The sequence below is a fragment of the Solanum stenotomum genome, chromosome 2 (genome assembly GCF_019186545.1).
Source record: "Solanum stenotomum isolate F172 chromosome 2, ASM1918654v1, whole genome shotgun sequence".
Taxonomy (NCBI): Eukaryota; Viridiplantae; Streptophyta; class Magnoliopsida; order Solanales; family Solanaceae; genus Solanum; species Solanum stenotomum.
This window is the reverse complement of record NC_064283.1, coordinates 73,147,931-73,166,380: the sequence shown is the minus strand read 5'-3', so window position 1 is coordinate 73,166,380 and position 18,450 is coordinate 73,147,931. Positions and strand designations below refer to the sequence as shown.

At 35.2% G+C, this 18,450-nt stretch overlaps 4 protein-coding genes across 8 annotated transcripts; 1 reads left to right on the top strand and 3 right to left on the bottom strand.

Moving 5' to 3' along the window:
- Positions 1-271: 271 nt before the first annotated feature.
- On the bottom strand, positions 272-3,311 carry LOC125854329 (ureide permease 1-like). 2 transcript variants are annotated; one of them, XM_049533845.1, is made up of 8 exons: positions 3,186-3,311; positions 2,556-2,849; positions 1,931-2,075; positions 1,648-1,822; positions 1,377-1,420; positions 1,181-1,272; positions 611-985; positions 272-527 (listed from the first exon to the last, which is right to left on the bottom strand). In XM_049533845.1, exons 1-8 carry the CDS (start codon positions 3,192-3,194, stop codon positions 369-371), a joined length of 1,293 nt encoding a protein of 430 aa, XP_049389802.1. In that variant the 5' UTR covers positions 3,195-3,311; the 3' UTR covers positions 272-368. The 2 variants fall into 2 exon arrangements, with proteins under 2 accessions (XP_049389802.1, XP_049389803.1); XM_049533846.1 differs by lacking the exon at positions 2,556-2,849 and having other exon boundaries at positions 3,186-3,305.
- Positions 3,312-4,508: 1,197 nt separating this feature from the next.
- LOC125854341 (PLASMODESMATA CALLOSE-BINDING PROTEIN 3-like) lies at positions 4,509-7,046 on the bottom strand. Its single transcript, XM_049533857.1, has 4 exons — positions 6,907-7,046; positions 6,560-6,802; positions 6,424-6,460; positions 4,509-5,095 (listed from the first exon to the last, which is right to left on the bottom strand). Exons 1-4 carry the CDS (start codon positions 6,959-6,961, stop codon positions 4,747-4,749), a joined length of 684 nt encoding a protein of 227 aa, XP_049389814.1. The 5' UTR covers positions 6,962-7,046; the 3' UTR covers positions 4,509-4,746.
- A 1,085-nt stretch (positions 7,047-8,131) lies between these two features.
- Positions 8,132-10,262, top strand: LOC125854328 (putative pentatricopeptide repeat-containing protein At1g26500). The gene has a single exon (XM_049533843.1). The coding sequence runs from the start codon at positions 8,135-8,137 to the stop codon at positions 9,668-9,670; it is 1,536 nt and encodes a 511-aa protein (XP_049389800.1). The 5' UTR covers positions 8,132-8,134; the 3' UTR covers positions 9,671-10,262.
- On the bottom strand, positions 9,952-17,313 carry LOC125854319 (probable methyltransferase PMT5). Of its 4 annotated transcripts, none has more exons than XM_049533831.1 (11): positions 17,168-17,313; positions 15,343-16,322; positions 15,013-15,148; positions 14,607-14,847; positions 13,796-14,021; positions 12,599-12,750; positions 12,179-12,482; positions 11,455-11,587; positions 10,493-10,693; positions 10,104-10,384; positions 9,952-10,008 (listed from the first exon to the last, which is right to left on the bottom strand). In XM_049533831.1, the coding sequence occupies exons 2-9, from the start codon at positions 15,849-15,851 to the stop codon at positions 10,544-10,546; spliced, it is 1,851 nt and encodes a 616-aa protein (XP_049389788.1). In that variant the 5' UTR covers positions 15,852-16,322; positions 17,168-17,313; the 3' UTR covers positions 9,952-10,008; positions 10,104-10,384; positions 10,493-10,543. The 4 variants fall into 4 exon arrangements, with proteins under 4 accessions (XP_049389788.1, XP_049389791.1, XP_049389787.1 ...); XM_049533834.1 differs by lacking the exon at positions 9,952-10,008 and having other exon boundaries at positions 10,070-10,384; positions 15,343-15,810; positions 15,897-16,322; XM_049533830.1 differs by lacking the exon at positions 9,952-10,008 and having other exon boundaries at positions 10,070-10,384.
- Between the last annotated feature and the right edge of the window lie 1,137 nt (positions 17,314-18,450).

Below are 18,450 nucleotides of genomic sequence, written 5' to 3'. Positions count from 1 at the left end.
TAATGAGAAATTTGTAACAATAGCCAAAGGAACATCCAACGTTTTGCAGTTTTCAACTTATAAGCAGTATTAACTGATCTAATAAAATAACAATTCTTAACACAATTAAAATAGCAGGCAGAATTTTTACCACAAAATTCCTTACTCTTAGCAAGTGGAAACAAACACTATAGTAGAATAGTTCCACATCTAATTGTATTGAATAAGGGTCCATACACTAATAACATTGTCTTTGTTATTCTCATTATAACATTGTTTGACTAAATTCCACAGTACCCGAGTTTTCGATCCTAACATAGCAAATAAACTAAGGTGTATAGATGGTGATCGATATCTACATACATAAACATAAAACATCAATACATGTATTAATTCGATTTGCGTTTCCCTGCAGATGCCATGAGGATTGCAACAGCTGCTATGAACATGATCAACATTCCTGCAATAAGCGTATACGTTCTTCCTGATGATCTTCGATACTCTCCGAACAATATTACACCCCAAAATGTGCTCACAAGAGGCAGTGCCTGAACAAGTTAAACGTTCAAAATCAATAGCTTGAATAACTAATAAAGCGAAAAGGAATGGTGGCTTTGATAAATGCACAAACCTGAACAGCATCTGCAGCTGCATATCCAGCAGCTTGACCTCCCATAAATTGAAGACCATTTCCAAAGCCACTCAAAAGTCCAGCCAAAAGAGCCCAACCTCTGCCATCCCAATCGTTCACGTAACACATCAACGATGATTTGGGTGCATTTAGAACAGGACGATACAAGAACGTGAAGTTCAGAATCGTTGCCAGTAAAGAACTGGAAACTGAGAAGTAGAAAAACGCCGTATAGACACTCAAGTGAGGAACTCCATCTTTTAGAGTATGCCAATGATCATTTGTAGCCAGGTTGAATGCAGGGGAAAACAGAGAAAGACAAGCTCCAGCAAAGAAGGTAATAGCTAGACCAATGTAAGTGCTCTTCCCAAAAACCTACAATTGACAATCTAACAGATTACACGTGTTTTTTTAGCGTGTGTACTAGATTAACAAATCAATCAATTATGCCTCAATCCCGAGGAGTCTAGATCGACTGTCCATTTCACTGGATTACTATAGAAACACAAGTTAGAGACTGAATTTTGATACCAATTAACAGAAGTGGCAATTTGAGTAAGAATTTCTAACCTTCATTGCCCTTTTGTTCTCAACTTCTATAAGGAACAGCGCAGTTCCTGCCTTTGCCTTTTCCTCTCCATTCTCCAAGTCATTCATATCGACTGCAGAACGTCTATACATTAACTAAAAAGGTGAATACGAAATCCACCAATCTGATAAAAATGAAGAAGACATGAACTTCAAAATGTTCCAGTAGCAAAAGTACCTGTATTTGTATTTGTTCGTGTAGAGTCAGTAACATCTTTTGTCCTGCCAAAGATTTAACCAAACTAAAATCAATCTCTCGCTATCAATCGTGGAATCTTACATATATATGTCGTGTGAAATCTTCAACAGACTTTCCACATATCCTGCCCTCGAGGAGCTAGTGACTTCGAAAGAGAGGGGGAATATTGCACAAGAGATGTAAAACAAGCAGTCCTCCCTCCCCGTCTGGAGAATTCAAAATTGCAATATGTTCTTGAACTGATGCATACCCAACCCCATTGGTAGAGTCATTTGAAAAATAATCAAGTTTTTCTTTGTTATCAGCTGCGTTGGACGCATGAACAGCAGAGCCTAGACAAACAGCAATCAAGAAGCATCCAACGCCAGGAAAAAGAATCTCAGCTTTGTTAATTTTGTCATCAAGGTAATAATTCAACGTCGTTCCTGCCATAACCAAAGCAACAACACACATCACATTCTAACATAATATTGACACCAATTCTCTGCCATAGGGTATCAGTAAAATGTATATCACTCAAGCTTATATGATACCTATAACAACCGTAATACTTGCAGTGATGACCTCGGTGACTGATAAACCAACGAAAGCCCATGCATATTGAGTTGAAAGGTTTCCAAGACTGAGGACCACACCTCCAGCACTCGCAAACCAGACGCTAGGCCAATTGTCCTGCACCTTTCATCCATAAAGAAGCTATGTCAGTATGGATCACAATTCTAACTTTTCAATTTAAATTATCAGAATACACATATTTGATCAATAGTGGAACATGGTTTTCATTGCTTCAGCTTCAACGATCTGTTGAAAACGCGGAAAAGTTACAACCATTAAGCCAGAAGAACATAACACATTAACTAGACTCTACGTTAAGTTGAACATGTGAAACTCCATACATTCCAAATGACAAAACAATATCAACAACAATAACACAATTACGTCTTAATACCAAACTAGTTCAAGTCGGCTATACAAATCCTCTAATCTCTATATCCGTGAACTTAACTCACACCCTAAAAGTTAGCTCAAAGGGAACAGGATTGATCAAGCCTTATAAAGAGACCATACATTTCATTGACTACTGATATGAAACTTTTTCATTCTTTAACACAATCATATGTTGTTCACTTTTTAATAAGTCCACAACTTGCCACTAACCTGAGAAAGCTGAGTGAAAAAATTTGGCTGTTCCATTGAACTCCTCCCAATCTCACCAACAGTAAAAGCAATGAGCGTAGCAGCGAAAAGATTGGTGATTGTATAGTCAAGATAAGTATGTTGAGGAAGACGACCTCGTCTTTCAAGTAAAGTAAGCAAAGCAGGCCATGTCCCCAAAAATAACAGAGAAAATAGCATACAAGTTATAGCCCCTGCTTTACTCTCCACCAAATACATCTTCAAAAACACCCTTTCAGCTGAAACTTCAATAAACTTAGAAATGCTCCAACAATCCTAAACAAAAAGGAAAATATTCAGGATTCAAGTATTGAACATATACCAATAACAACAACAACATATCCAGTGAAATCCTACAAGTGGAGTTTGGGGAGGATAGAATGTACGCACACCTACTAACTACCTCCATGAGAGATTGTTTCCGAAAGACCCGAAGGAGACCGTGTAGAAAAGATAGCAAATAACAAGGAAACAATGCAAAGTCTATCAGAAGTGAGCAAAGACAACAACAGAATAGTGCGATAATCGATGAACGATATACTAGGACAAGTTTATTGAACATATACATATAATAATCTATTATGATAATATATGGCACTATGTTTGTGTTACCTGATCCATTTTGTTTGTGTCTCAGTCACCTCCAAGATTACCAATATGCAAATGAGTTTATATTATACCTAATGTAAAGGGGAATATGTGAGACAACCATGTTGTAGTTTACACTTGTCAAGTTTGTCTGGCAAACTATATATTATCATCATGAGGTGTCGTACAAGAAATCATCTTTCTGCAGTAAAATAAGTCACTCACACGACCACTTAAAGTGGTCTACATATTTCATTTATTGCTTGATCTCTTTAAAAATATTGATATGTATATACTCTAAATATAATTTTTTTTAAAATGATCTAATACGAACACATTAATATTTTGAAAAATACGAACAACATAGATTGAAATGGTCCCTTTAGAGTTCATGAATAACAAATCTGCAGCGCCTGCCTGCCTGCCTCTGTGATATAACAGAGCTAAAAGGTAATAGACAAAATTGACTAAAAATAGCATAAGCTTTTATGTCCTTACATTTCCACATATAGCAGCTCATATTTTTGACATAATACATCAAACATGTTCTTAAACTTAGCTTCTGATATTTATGTTTTTTAATTTTGATGTGAACAAGTAATCACTTAAATTTGTATATAATTAAATAAGTAGATACACATGTTCTACGTGACATAATACACATAGAATGCCAATAAGATGCAAAAATTGGCCACGTAGGACGTCACATAGAACACATATGTCTACTTGTTCAATTTTATATAAATTTAAGTGTTTACTTATATATACCCAAAATTGAAGGAGATAAAATACAAGCTGAAACCAAATTAAAAGACATACTACTTATTTATTTTATTTTATTTATTTATTTTTTACATATAAAGCCTATGAGGAACACACCTGTAATTATATTGTCTGTTTAAGAACACACTTGTAATAAATAAAAATAACTAATCATTAAGAATTGAATTACGTATGATTTCAAAAGAGGCAATAGTTTATTCATAACTTACATAATAGCTTTATGCGGCTTGTTAATTACGTATGTTATTATTATTACTATATTACTATTATCTTTTTTTAATTTCAATAGACGTGAATGAATAAAATACCTCAATCATATGGTTTCGTGTCATTTTCTTTATGCTTGTTACATTTCTCTTTTCCTCTTGGAAATATATGACCAACTTGATGACCACAATTTATAAAGATATATCTTAGAAAATATATTTGTATCATTTAGTTTATTTTTATGATTCTTCCCCGTAAAATTTGCCGAATTGCCATGTAGCATGTTATATAGGATTATGTGTTCACCTATTATACAAGCTTAAATATATATTTGTCCACACCTGAAGTCGGAGGGGGTAAACGAAACGTTTATGTATTATCTCAAAAAAATAAATAAAAATACAGCCTCTTCCTTTACTCATATATGATAAGGGGGCAGGGATCAGATTCTTCTACATAAAAAATTTACTAACTATGGGAATCCAATTCCAACTTTTCAAAGCAACCATAATTAGGTAGAAAGACCAGAAAAGAAGAAAGAAAGAACTAAACAAAGATTCTTCTAAATATGGACTTTCCTATCTCCTCTTTTACTTTAGACCCTTGTGCATAAAAAGCTTATAGCCAAAAGGGCTAAAGTGAAAAAGATACTGTTTTGGAGATGCATAGCTGCATTGCCGTCTATGCCAACGCTACTCGGTCCAAGCCCAAAAGTTGGATTGTTTCCCCCAGGTGTAGTCACTATGCCTGTCCCCGTGCCAGATCCTGGAGTTGTAGTGCCCGGTGGTGCAGTCGTTGGAATGGTAGATCCTGGTGGTGTGATTGTTGGAGTTGTGGTTCCTGGCGGTGCGATTGTTGGAGTTGTGGTCCCTGGTGGTGAGATTGTAGGAGTTGTGGTTCCTGGTGGTGCTGTTGTCGGAGTTGTTGTACCTCCAGCAGTGTTGCTGGAACAAAATTGAAAATGACCATCACAAAACACGAATCACTTCAAGTATTTTTTCTTATATAATCGAGACATTCCAAAGGGGTAGTGGTGCAGGACTCGAAACTTGACATAGATAATGGCCCCCCGTTCACTACCCTTCGGCACTTAAATACCAACTTTTACTTGCATCAAAGGTTCAAAACCGTAACATGAACTAATCCACACATCACGAGCTGCCCTCTCACCAGCCCTCTGGCCAAAACAAACTATATACTAAATATAATAAGATAGAAACAAATATCAGCACTAAGATTTGTGGTTGCTGATTGCAAAGAAAGTAGGAACTAACTTGATTACCACTAACATGCCTTAATGTCATCATTAAGGCTGCTAACTAGGGCGCTTAATGATGAATTAAAAGCCATCCAACATTATCATTTCAAAGAAAATAATTGTAACAACCAGACAAAGACGAAATTACCTCTGTTTGAAAATTTGGCTAGGGAAGGACAAATTGGCAACACCAATCTTACTTTGAATAAAAGTAACCAATTTGGAAAAAGTAACTGACTAATTAGCTGGCCATCTCGATCATTCATCGAGTTCGTATCTTGTCACTAAATACTAATAACTCCAGTAGCTAAACTGCTAAAGCGTAAGTTCAGAGCTAGAAGCCCAAGTATGAGTTTAGCCGAATCAATGTACTAAAAAATTCACTAAATATAGAAAAAAAATTAAATTGAGAATCTCAATTACTAATGCCTAATGTGCTATCTTAGAATTTACCGCCCATAAAGTTCAAATTCTGGCTCCGTCTTTGGTTACTTGAACATAATTTTACTTACATTTCTAAGGTAACCATTAGCCAGTTGTTCAAGATTAATCCTAAAGGCCTCATTTTTTTTTCTTTGTTAACTTTTTCCATAACGAAAAGGATTTAGCATACATGTATATTACTTCAGTTCTCGCAATATTATATTAAGATAATGCTTATAAGTTATACCCTTTAACTTGATCTGACCTCACATATATATGCTCTCTAACTTAGGGTGAACACAAGCATCTTTAAACTTGTATTAAGTTGAACAAATAAATAAATGCGTCATATGTAAGATCCTACACGACAATTTAGGTCCTACATATACTATGCCACATAAGACTTATGTATATACTTGTTCAACTTTATACAAGTTTAAGTATCTGTTTGTGCATATCTAAGCTCGAAGGATATAAATGTGAAATGAGACTAACTCATGAAACACATTTATGTATTATGCTTTTAAAAATAAGGAATGGAAACTCAAGATCTAAGTTATTTAATACAACTATAGAGAACAAAGAACATACCTTGGACTGGATTGATAGACACACCCAGAACTTGCAGCTGTTGATAAAGAAAATAAAATAAGTAAATCTATAAATTGATAATCACATAATTTTTTTTAAAAAAAGAATAGTTATTTTATTTTTCTAGAGAACTTACTAGTAGGTGGATTTGAGCTGGTAGTTGCAGTTCCACTAAAATCACAGCTAGCACCAGCTTGACCTTTTCTTTGATAATAACTATTTACAGCATAATTGCAGTGATCTTTGATAGTGTTAGGGTTATAGCAAGGACCATTTTGAGTGATTGGTGTACAATCAGCTCCAGCTCCACAAGCATAATCTATATTCTTTTGGAGTTGTTGATCACTTACTCCATCTTTACAAATACAGTACAAACCACCTATAGTTGCACAACCAAAAGAAAAAATCAGCTCAAAAACAAGCAAATTCAAAACTCATAAACTTCATATTTTGACTTTGACACTGGAACAATGGATTACTTACTTGAGTGACTAGTGATGGCCAAGAAGAGTAGTGAAAATAGTAGAAAAGTGGTCATGGTAGTGGCAAAATTGTGGAAGAAAACAGAGGAAAGAAGAAGAGAAAAGTGGAAAGGTGAATAAAGTTGTGTAGACAAAGCAAACAAGAATGACGGTGGAGATTTAGATGACAGTGTGAGGTGGAGAGCTAGATGTTAACCAACCATTCAACCATGTGCTCTAGAGGATAGTCTTAAGAGATCTCGACTTTAAATTTTGAATTTTCATATAAATGAACTTTATATAATATAAATTTAAAATAATTCAATTTTAATATAAATATCGAATATTTGAGGAGAAATTAAAAAAAAATAGTATCACAAGTAATGTTAATGGGAAAAATACAAAAAGCACTTCTATTTTAATATACTGACTTACCACTAATTAACTCAATGTGTTTTAATATAAATGAGTGATACTTTATCTTCATATTAAAAGTGAAGTAATTTTATTATTGTATCACAATTTATGTTGATAATATTTTTTTGATATTAGAATTAATTAATTTTAAAATTTTTTATCAAATAAAGAGTTTTGTTGGTTTTGTTTCCTTATCATATTTTTTTTCTTTTGTGCTGTCACTCTAGGTTTGTAATGTACTATAGATAGTGTCCCTTTGTGCATTGAATGGGGGCAGAGTATGTAAGCATCAGGATTCAACAATCATCTCATACTCTTTCTAACGACAAAAGTTACGGTCAGACAGAATGAACTAATCCACATGTTAAATATAGTAAGCCTGGTGGTAGATTTCAAATAGTTTTCATATTTTTAATGATGTGACTAATTATAATAGGGAGAGGCGTGAGCGAGAATAGGAGAGAGGCGAACGGAATAATAAATGTATCTCAAATACATGCAAATCATATTAAATAAATTATGAAAAGCAAATACATAGAGAAAGATGCAAGAGAGATAGGATAGAAGTGAGTGAAAAAGGTAAATATATGTAAATTCACTTGAATATCGTATATTTAGAATGAATTACATCTTATTTTAACTCCATATATTCAAGATATATATATTACCGAGATAGATGTATTTAGACACACTAGATCTGTTTATCTCTCTCCATTTCTTACTATTTTCTATTTCTCATACATAAAACTTATTTTTCCTGCCTCCCTTTCTCAGCTCCCTTCAAGAAAAACAAATTCCTAATGAGGCGAACTTTACACAATTTTCCCACACAAATGTTAAAAACTACAACTTTCAAGTCTTTCACCTTCCTCCAATCACCCAATCGTCTTCTCCACACCCCACCCACCCCCTCTGCTGCATCACCACCCCCCAACCCAATCCAATTTGCTCCTCAACTCCATTCTCCTAACCCCATTAAACCAGTAAATGAATCTCACCTCCTAAGAGTTTCTACAATTCTCTACCAGCAACAGTACTCATCTGACCAGAAACTCCACAACAACCTCTGCAAAACACCATTTGACCTCACCCATGAGTTTTTCCTTCAAATCTGCAACAAATTCCAGTATTCTTGGAGACCCATATACAAATTCTATCAATTTACCAAGACCCAACCCCATTTCAACCACACCCCCGTCACCTTCAACAAAATGCTAGATGTAATTGGAAAATCAAGAAACATCGACCTTTTCTGGGAAGTTCTACAAGAAATTGGAAGGTGTCAGTTGGTTACCCCTAAGACTTATGTAGTTGGGGTGAAAACTTTGGCTTCTGCTAGGGAGTTGAAGAAATGTGTTGGAGTTTTTCATTTGATGAATGAGTATGGATATGGGTATAGTGTTGATGTATTGAATAAGGTAGTTGAAGCTCTTTGTAGATCTAAGCTTATTGAGGAGGCTGAGCATGTTGTATTGAAGTTGAAAGATTGGGTAAAACCAAATGAGGTTACTTATAGATGGTTGATTTACGGGTTTTGTGATGTTGGTGATGTGATTGAAGCTTCAAAGATTTGGAATTTAATGGTGGATGAAGGTTTTGAACCTGACATTGCGTCGATTGAAACTATGATTGAGACCCTTTTCAAGAATAATAGATATGTTGAAGCGTTGAAGGTTTTTCAATCTGTTAGAGTAAATAGGATGAGTGAATTAGGGGTTTCAACTTATAGGTTGGTGATCAATTGGTTGTGCAAGAAAGGGAAGCTTGGAGAAAGTTACTTAGTGTTTGAAGAAATGGAAAAGAGAGGGATTAAAGCAGACAATCTTACATTAGGATCGATAACGTATGGGCTTATGAGTAGAGGAAGGGTTATGGAGGCGTATAGGGTTGTGGAAGGAGTAGAGAATCCTGATATAAGTGTTTATCATGGGATGATCAAGGGGCTGTTGAAATTGAAAAGAGCAAGTGAAGCAACTGAAGTATTTAGGGAGATGATTAAAAGGGGATGTGAGCCGATAATGCATACGTATGTTATGTTGTTACAAGGGCATTTAGGGAGGAGAGGGAGGAAAGGATCAGATCCTCTTGTGAATTTCGATACCATCTTCGTAGGAGGTTTGGTTAAGGCGGGGAAGACGTTGGAGGCAAACAAATATGCAGAGAGATTACTGTACAGGAAAGTTGAGGTGCCTAGGTTTGATTATAACAAGTTTTTGCATTATTATTCCAATGAGGAAGGGGTTGTTATGTTTGAGGTGATGAGCAACAAACTTAGAGAAGTTGGGCAATTCGATTTAGCTGATATATTTGCAAGGTATGGGGAGAGAATGGCAACTAGGGATAGGAGGAGAATTAGAACAGAGTCATGACTGCTATGACACCAAGTTATATTTCCAAACAAACAACGGTCAAATGGTGCTTGCCTGTAATTGAAATTCACTGGCAGGGAGCTTCGAATTGGCCCATGTAAACCCCAGCTAGTGTCATATACCTCGCTCCCTTTCTTCTGGTAGTTGCACTTGGAACCTAATCTGCAGAATATACATAACTCAATGGGAAAAGGAGAGGAGAGGTAAGCGCGTAAGTTGTTCTCATCTGGTTTGGGGAACAGTTCGAGAAAGAGGTTCCATACCGGCAATCCAAGAACTCAGAATTGTCAAGCACTTCCTCAAGACGTAGAAATATGGCAATGAAGACGTCCACTGAACTGTCAGTCACAAATCCAGGATTATCCGTAAGAGTCTGTAGAGCTAAAAAAACAAGGTGTATCTTGGGAAGCCATTCATTATGATTGATTCTTACATTTTATGAAAAAAATCTCTTGCTTTGACAGAAGGTGATTCTTCACTACACAACATTTAGTTACAAATTGAAAAAATATGTTAATAAACTGAAAAAGGGAAAGAAAAACAATGCTGAATGAATTGCTACATGAATCTTTTGTAAGGGGAAATTCTTCTTTCTCTGCTGTCTCTATTCCAGCAAACTACAGATTCCAAAAAATTATATTTCCGCCTTTGAGGCCACCTTATTATCCATCTAAAAGGATGTCAAGATTGAGACGTGGCCGTGCAGCTTGTGGCCTGGTAAGATTAAAAAACAAGTCTCACCACTACATACTAAAAAGACATTTGCAGGGAAACAAAATGCAGAAATCTGCAGGGAAAAAGCATGCGAGCACACACACATACATGGGACAAGGAGTGGCTAATCATTGGATTGTGAATTCCACTTCAAGATGATCACTTTCTCACGAATGATTTTTGGCATACGAGTAGTCGTTGGTCACTTCCATCCTGGAGGTCAATTACCCTGGCTTCCCAGCGCATTTGTGTTGCTACCATCCGCACTTTCTCTATAGAGCCCAATTTATCAGAGAGAATAATCCATCCCTGTCAAATTCACATGTTAAAACAGTCAAGGAATCAAGCAAACATGAGTGACACATTTTGAAGGTGTTTTCAGTTATCAAATAGAACAGGAAAGATAAGAGAGAATATCAAGCAATCAATGAACTATGCCTGAATCCCAAACCTTAAATAGAACAGGAAGATAAGAGTATCAAGCAATCAATGACCTACGCAATCCCAAACGTCAAAAGATGAAAACATAGATCATATGGCCGACTCCGACCCAGGACCCCAACCCTGACCCAGTATCCGACTTCCGATCCCAACTTGGGACTTGACTCCCGTCTCTTGACCAAAACCAAGACCTGACCCCAAATCCCGACTCAGGACTTGACTTTCGACCCCGACTCACGATCTAAACCCAACCTTGACTTCGACTCAGGACCATTTATTTTCTAGAAAAACGTTTTCTAGGAGTACACGAAAATATTTTCCTTCATACCAAACATACCCTAAAAGTAGAAAAAGAAGAGAAAAATGTTTGTAGTTTGGGAGTACTTATTTCTTTACATAATAACAAGTATATTATCCATATAATCTGTTTACCCATTATTTTTTCATATCAAAGATGTGTGGGTCGGATACTTTATCCATTTTCACCTGACTCATTTTTGACCCACTCACATCTGACTCGATCCGCCCATTTTCCACCCCTAAGCATATCTAAGAAAAGCAGGCTTATATTTAAAGAAAGAGTAAAATGAAAAATGATCTAAGAGTGCAGACTTCAAATACAATATTACCTCAGGCCGTAAGATACGGTCCATCTCAAAAAGCACTTCAACTATACTGCATCCTTCTGATTCAAGGTGCGAAAGAAGTCCATTACCATGGAGCAAATCGTATGTTCGTGGATATGTAGGAAAGGGTTCACACCTGGCCCAATATTAAGAACATTGGATATCAGTCTCAAACATAATTCTTCAAACTCATATGATTGAATCCAATATCAAGGGAAAAGCGTGAGTAAGAAAACAATGATAAACATCCGGTGAGGATAAGGTCAAGCTTGTTATGTTGATTATGGCTCCGGGTTTTTCCTTTTTATCTTCAACTTATCCTCACTGGTCAAATACATTGCTTTAAGGCAGAAAAGATTTGTAAGGATCGGAAAAAGGTACAATCACAATACAAACTATACTATGTTTATGAGTCTTCAAAACCACACATTAAATTTGGAGATGGTTATATTAAATTCAACATCAGGATCATTTGATAATATTACCATCCGTCTAATATGTTCGAGGTCAGCCATTATAGCATTGTCTGATTTTACGATCCATCTAATTGTAGAAATCATTTAAGTGATTTATGATCACATACATTACGAGAAACACATTGCTACTTAATTCACAAAGTTCTGTGATTTTCTTCACTAAAATAATCTGCAAGATGATCGCAGAATCCACAAACTTAAGATAGATCCAACAGCGCATAAATCTCAGTGTCTATAGTAGAATGGCTTACCAGTTATGCAAAATGCCAGCAAAGCCTCGATCAAGTATCAGAGGAAGTGTATTATGCACCCCAAGAGGCACAACATTCATCACCCAAACTGACTTTCCTGCCTCCAACAATGCGGCATTTAAACCCCCATAATGAGCATTCATGTCCAAGACATTCCGCACCATATTATACGGAGGCAATGGATCGTCATCACCTGGCCTCTTTGGATGGTCAGAGAAAATCAAGGGTGACAGCAAAGACCAATAGTTTTGCACAGCTGATTTCCAGAATTCTGAATCCTCAAAGAAATTGTCAGGATAAACTCCTGCCATAGAACAAAACACAGGCAATGATTGCATGTTAACAATAAAGAGCCAAATGGCAGGAAATTAGAGGATGACGGTAAAGTTGAACAAACCAATTTTATTTAGATAAACTTGCCATGAACTTTGAGCTCAGTTGAGTTCATAGAATCAGATCTGCTATGAATTGGAATCCATCGATCACTGCCTGTTCCAGATATACAATGTGCAAGTGGCTGGTAGTACAGTTGCATATCCTGTCCTTTACAAATTGGTATAGTATCCTGCTTGCTACATTAAAAGGCAAAAGCCAATTAGAGAAGGTAAACAACAACATACCCAGTGCAATTAGAGAAGGTCGGGTGGGAAAAAAAGCATAAAAATGAAAACTGTAACTTGAAAAAGAGAACAGAAATGGAAGACATCTGCATCAAAGTCTGAGCATGAAGGGAGAGCTTTTCCGTAACTTTTTAGCAGGGTGTGGGAGGGGTAAAAGTACGGTTTTTAAAAGTGAAAACAAGTACAGTCAAATTTCTCTATAACAATCATTCGTTATAACAACATTTCACTATAACGGTCTGATTTTCTCCAGAACTGATTTTTCATGTTATATTTTACATTTTCTATAACAACATTCTACCTATAACAACAATGACAGTCATTATAGCAATACACTTTTTGTAAATTACCCCTCTATAATAGCTATTCTCAAATATTGTGTAATAATATTTTGTAAGAAATATATTACGTATAAAACAAAATATTAAAATATTTATGATAATCATCATTAATGTTATGCACATAGTAAATTTCAAGCATGAATATAAATCTAAAGAAAACAAATTGTATTTAAACGGTGCCCATAAGTTATGGACATAATAACTTCACGAGGAAAGACTACTGATGTTTGCCTTATTTACATTCATACTCTTTCTAATTTTGCATACTTTTGTTTATAACAACTAATTAAGATCTAAACGTCAAATTTCAGTATACATACATAACAACACCCCACTGTAGAAGCCATGAAACTTTCAAACAAACACTGTCACTATTGAGAGGTATGACGGTGTAAACAAAATGTGAATTAGTTAAAACCTGACCATGCACACATACAAAATCCAAGTACACCTAAGAATAATGTGTTTAAACCAAAAAATAATATAAATCATCTTCCTGAGTCTAGACTCTGCAATTGATTGTAACTTCTATTTAAATGACTATTCTTCAACTTTTAGCTTTTTAACTGAATAAAGTGAAATCAAAAGTAGGTTAAAGGGAACGGGGAACAAAATATAGAGGGAATACATGGCATTGGCTTCTTTGGTAGTCTTACCCAGATGTGTAGCACTGGGAATCAACCGTTTTCTGCCAGATGAAAGTTTCGTCTTGCTGTTCCAAAAGAGACCAACAGAGTTTCTTAGTGAAATCTTCCAAAGAAGTAGACATGATTCCCTTCTTTGCACCGGTAGAACTGCCCTGCTGCTGGGTTGTGGATGAGGTCAAAACAAAGTAACCTCCAGGCTTGAGTACACGGTCAATTTCAATAAGAAACAGCCCATCTGTTTTGTCAAATCATTATTAGTTTCATGCCACTTGTTCGGGTATAAATCCTCAGAAGGTCAGTTACCATATAGATGATTGTTGAGTGATCCAATAAAGAAAAAAAGTGACCCACAAAAACTAGAACATGTTACTATCGGAAAAGGATGAGGGTGTCTAACTGTGAAGGTTAATTTTGCTTCAGCTCAGCAATAAATCTTTTTAGGTGAGACTGGGCTGGGGGCTGGATTTAAAACCAGAACCAATAATTTATTAGCACGATCACCAAAAAGTTCAAGTGAGATTGGTCAAATCAACAAGATTTATTATATTTTGGAGAAGATATTTTTTACTGTAAAGGAGTTCCATTGTAAAGTAGACAGTTTGGGAGATACCGTGGATTACTAGTTGTGAAGTACATTACTCTCACAGCATGAAATAGACTAGGAAAATGAATTACATATCAAAATTAGGCAAAATGAGAATACTAATTGAAATAAAATCTTGATAAACACTGGTGGGAAATCAGTCAGGTCACATAAAACGATAATGAGAAATAAGTATGGGAAATACAGTTCCTGAAAAGTGAAAAGCAATGGCAATACCTTTGCTGTCCCAAATGATTCCACACTGAGCACAATGAACCATGTCATAGGACAATGATGGAAATGGTAGCTGTTTTGAAATAAAGTTTCCGATGACTGCAGGAAGGCCTCTCTCAAGTGCTACCTGAACATGGCTACCAGATGAACCATAAGGTGCCACACAAAGAGCCATCAAGTTGAGCGAGAGCAGGTGGGCACTGAAGCTACCAAAGCCACAACCAATATCTAGTACAGTACGCACCTGTTATTCAGTAAATAAAAATCTTATATTCTACAAGTAGAACTATGGTTCTGCATCACAGTTCCAATAATATGAAACCGGTAGCATTCTAGAAACATCGATCATTAGAAACCAGCAATGACCCAAACAAGTAGCTTATGGAAAGATGAACAAATGATTACTTACACCAGCTTGAAGGAATTCTGTGTCACTTCCCAGCCCAATCATCTCTGCAATTAGGTGAGAGTAATCTTTGACATCATCAACCATCATCCCATCTTGTGAATGGAAAGCAATTTGATTTTCTTCTAGTAACATTAGCCTGGAGAAATGAAGAGTTACAATAAGGTAGAGGGAAAGCTGTCACCTTACATAAAGACTTCAAGATTATTCCTACAAATGAATAACCCCAAAAGAGCTCGGAAACTCAAAATTCAGGCCTTCGTCCTTCAAGCATGTAACGCACAACAATTTGACATGTTAAGATCATTGACAGGATCATTTAATTTACTTTACCTTTTCATAATGCTTCCAGAAGAAAGGAACTGATCTTTGGTTAGCTTCACATTTCCACTCCATATAACATCCCTTCCTGCTGGCCAAGACAACGGAATCTTATAGTCCTTAGGTGGACGAATCAGACAATATTGATGTTCTCGTGATAACTCACTATGCCGATCTAACTCCTCGCCATCTTTAAGCCCAGCTAGAATATTTGCAGACACATTGTAGCAAGGCACATAATTTTCTCTTTCCTTACCACAAACACCAACATCCTTTATCTGATTTTCTCCCACAGCAAGGCTTTTTAACTCTAAATAATCGCTTCTTGCTTGCTCCTTTAGCTTTCTGTAATTCGTGTATATATCATTCTTCACAGAGGAAGTGACTGAATTAAAGGTACTTGAAGATGATCCTAGCAATGCTATCACCACCAAGACACTGACAAGACACAAGAGTAACCACTTGAATGGTGATCTAGACCTGAAATTTCTTGATAATTTGTTAAGCCAAGGGCTTTTCATCTCCAATTTATGTAACCTCAACAAAGTTAAAGTTGAGAAGATCACAATGTGCTAGCTATTTGCTTCAACCTCAACCTCCAAGAGCTATGAAAATTATAAGCTGTCATCCGATATCATCACCCACATATACCACACAAAATTCGAACAATTTCAACTAGCATTGATTAGAACTCAACCTAACTTCCTTAGGAGAATGGACATCCAAAATCATACCAAACCACCAATCAGATAATCAAGATCACAATCAGCACAATCTCTATCCTGTTAGTCTCCAATTGGAAACTAAAACAAAAAGTTTAGATCAACCATAACTCCTCCCATATGGTAATGATGCATCAATTACCCCTCAAAATATATTAGAAAAGTCCTCTAAAACACAACTGCACTGAAAAATACCAATTCCAAAACAACTCTGGCTATATTGTCAAATACAAAGAAATCCAAATCCAGCAACTACACGGACAGATCAACCTGCAAAAAACACCAAATCTAAAATCAATAAAAATAGGAAAACTAGAAAAAAAAGAAAAGAAAAACAAACAGCAACTAACACCCTAAGCACAATTGATATTCCAATTTTAACAATTCTAGCAGAAAATCCTCAAATACACTACTTTTGGCGAATTCGACACGCACCCGTTGGCATTTTTGAAGAGTCCGAGCAGCATAGATTAAAACACAACATTTCCAACTAAGATGGATGAAAATAGACCCTTCCACCCCAATCCCCAAAAAACAGATATGAATCACAATTTATATTCCAACTTTCAGCTTTTCCAGCAGAAAATGGTCTCAAATACATATCAAAAACACAGAATCCACCTAAGATCAATAAAAAATAAGCAGCTGAAGCAAACATCCTACTCATAATTGATTCCAAATTTCTAGCGCGAGAGATAACAAAATCTCAAACACAGATCAGATCCAAATCAAGCAGCACACTAAAACAAAATCACATTATAAAAAGTTGATTACTAACAAAGCCAGAGACGAATCTTAGCCCTTTGCAGCAGATTCAACTAAACGCATTGCTTCTCATTCTCACGGTTCAAATCATGTAAATACCTACAAAACAATTATACATATACAATATAATATACGATTGCACATGTTCTCAACTCATTCACTCTAAATTCTACACCAAAAGAGTGATCCCTCTGTTCTTAACCAGAGTTCTCGGCTTATTCTAGCTTTTTCACCTTATGCGGCATTAATTGAAGCTCAATATGAATACCGAACACCAGATGTAAACAAAAAAACTCAAAATTCTGGAATCACAATGGAACAAAACAAATGATTAGGATTGTTGATGTTACCAGTTGAGCAGCAATGCGAGGGGCAGTGTGAGTTGGTTGGTGTAATTCCGTTATATATACGTATAGATTGAAGCTATGCAGGATTCGCCATTGATGTTTAGAGAGAGAAAATGAAGAGAGAGAGTGCCTGCGCGCGTGAGTTCTCTATTAATGGAGACAGAGATCAATTATTTAATCATAATTTATTGTGAGTTGGACAGCGTATACTGCGATCCACTTATCATAAATATAATTATTTAATTTATATTTATTATAAATCCCAACTTTAAGTCAAAAATTTTATATAACAAATGTTATAAAATTATAATTATAATTATTTAATTTATTATCAAGTTATCAGTTAATCTGTTAAGAAAAAAATCTCAAATCGTTTAAAATCGAATAACTCGATAATAAAATTAAATTAAAATTGTTACTAAAGTTGTGAAATCAATAATTATTATCGATAAATTAATTGTTTTTTCGATTCAAGTTATCAATTTCGATTTGACTTTGAATAATCCTAATACAAAGCAGTAAGTCATGATTTCACTAAAAGTTCAAAATATAAAAAGGTAGACACATAAAAAAAAAGTTAAAACAAGTTCATCATTTAATATATCTATCAAAAATAATTTTATCCATATATAAATAATACAATATTTTTTTTTATATAAAAGAAAAATTAAATAATCCTCGATTTTATCTAGCTCTGCTCGCACATCGAGACGTACTCTCATAATTACTTCTCTCAAATTTGCAAAAAGGGAATCAAAATATTATTAAAAGATGGGTATGTTTTCTGTTCACGGGATCCCAAATTACCATTACTTTTAGTTTTAAAAAAATAGTAAGTTTTACAGATTGTTCAGTCTGTCTTTTATTAAAAATAAGGGAAGTGCTAAATGGCGAGAGAATTTGGTCAGAAAATTAAAAAAAGAAAATATTTTTTTTGTTTTAAAATAAACTAATTTTTTTTTCATTTTTTAGTTAAAAGGTATTAAAGTTAAAAGGGTAAAAATATTTAAAAAGATAAAATAACATAGATAAAATATCATTCTGATCAAATTTTATGACCAAAAAGATTTTTCCAAATATAAAGTCTCAAAATTAATACGTAAAGCAAATTGAGCTGGGTCGTATTTATTAATTCTAATGAGATAATAAGTATAAAAAGGAAAAACATATATTTTTTGGGATATTTTATGATTATCATAGAGTATATGATACACTTTACGATACTCCCTCCGTCCCTTTTTAGTTGTCCACTTTAGAAATGGCACACAGATTAAGGCAACAATGAT

What these genes read in the sequence shown, in the direction of transcription:
- LOC125854328 (XM_049533843.1), top strand. Translation starts at nt 8,135, where the DNA reads ATGTTAAAAACTACAACTTTCAAGTCTTTCACCTTCCTCCAATCACCC.
- LOC125854341 (XM_049533857.1), bottom strand. Translation starts at nt 6,961, where the DNA reads ATGACCACTTTTCTACTATTTTCACTACTCTTCTTGGCCATCACTAGT. An exon ending in GGCCATCACTAGTCACTCAA is followed by an intron (nt 6,803 to 6,906) that starts GTAAGTAATCCA and finishes GTGCAACTATAG; the next exon opens with GTGGTTTGTACTGTATTTGT. An exon ending in CAGCTCAAATCCACCTACTA is followed by an intron (nt 6,461 to 6,559) that starts GTAAGTTCTCTA and finishes CTTTATCAACAG; the next exon opens with CTGCAAGTTCTGGGTGTGTC.
- LOC125854319 (XM_049533834.1), bottom strand. Translation starts at nt 15,958, where the DNA reads ATGACAGCTTATAATTTTCATAGCTCTTGGAGGTTGAGGTTGAAGCAA. An exon ending in AACTGAGCTCAAAGTTCATG is followed by an intron (nt 12,483 to 12,598) that starts GCAAGTTTATCT and finishes GTTCTATGGCAG; the next exon opens with GAGTTTATCCTGACAATTTC. An exon ending in GCTGGCATTTTGCATAACTG is followed by an intron (nt 11,588 to 12,178) that starts GTAAGCCATTCT and finishes ATATTGGGCCAG; the next exon opens with GTGTGAACCCTTTCCTACAT.
- LOC125854329 (XM_049533845.1), bottom strand. An exon ending in AAGTATTACGGTTGTTATAG is followed by an intron (nt 1,823 to 1,930) that starts GTATCATATAAG and finishes TGGTTATGGCAG; the next exon opens with GAACGACGTTGAATTATTAC. An exon ending in AGAACAAAAGGGCAATGAAG is followed by an intron (nt 986 to 1,180) that starts GTTAGAAATTCT and finishes TGTCAATTGTAG; the next exon opens with GTTTTTGGGAAGAGCACTTA.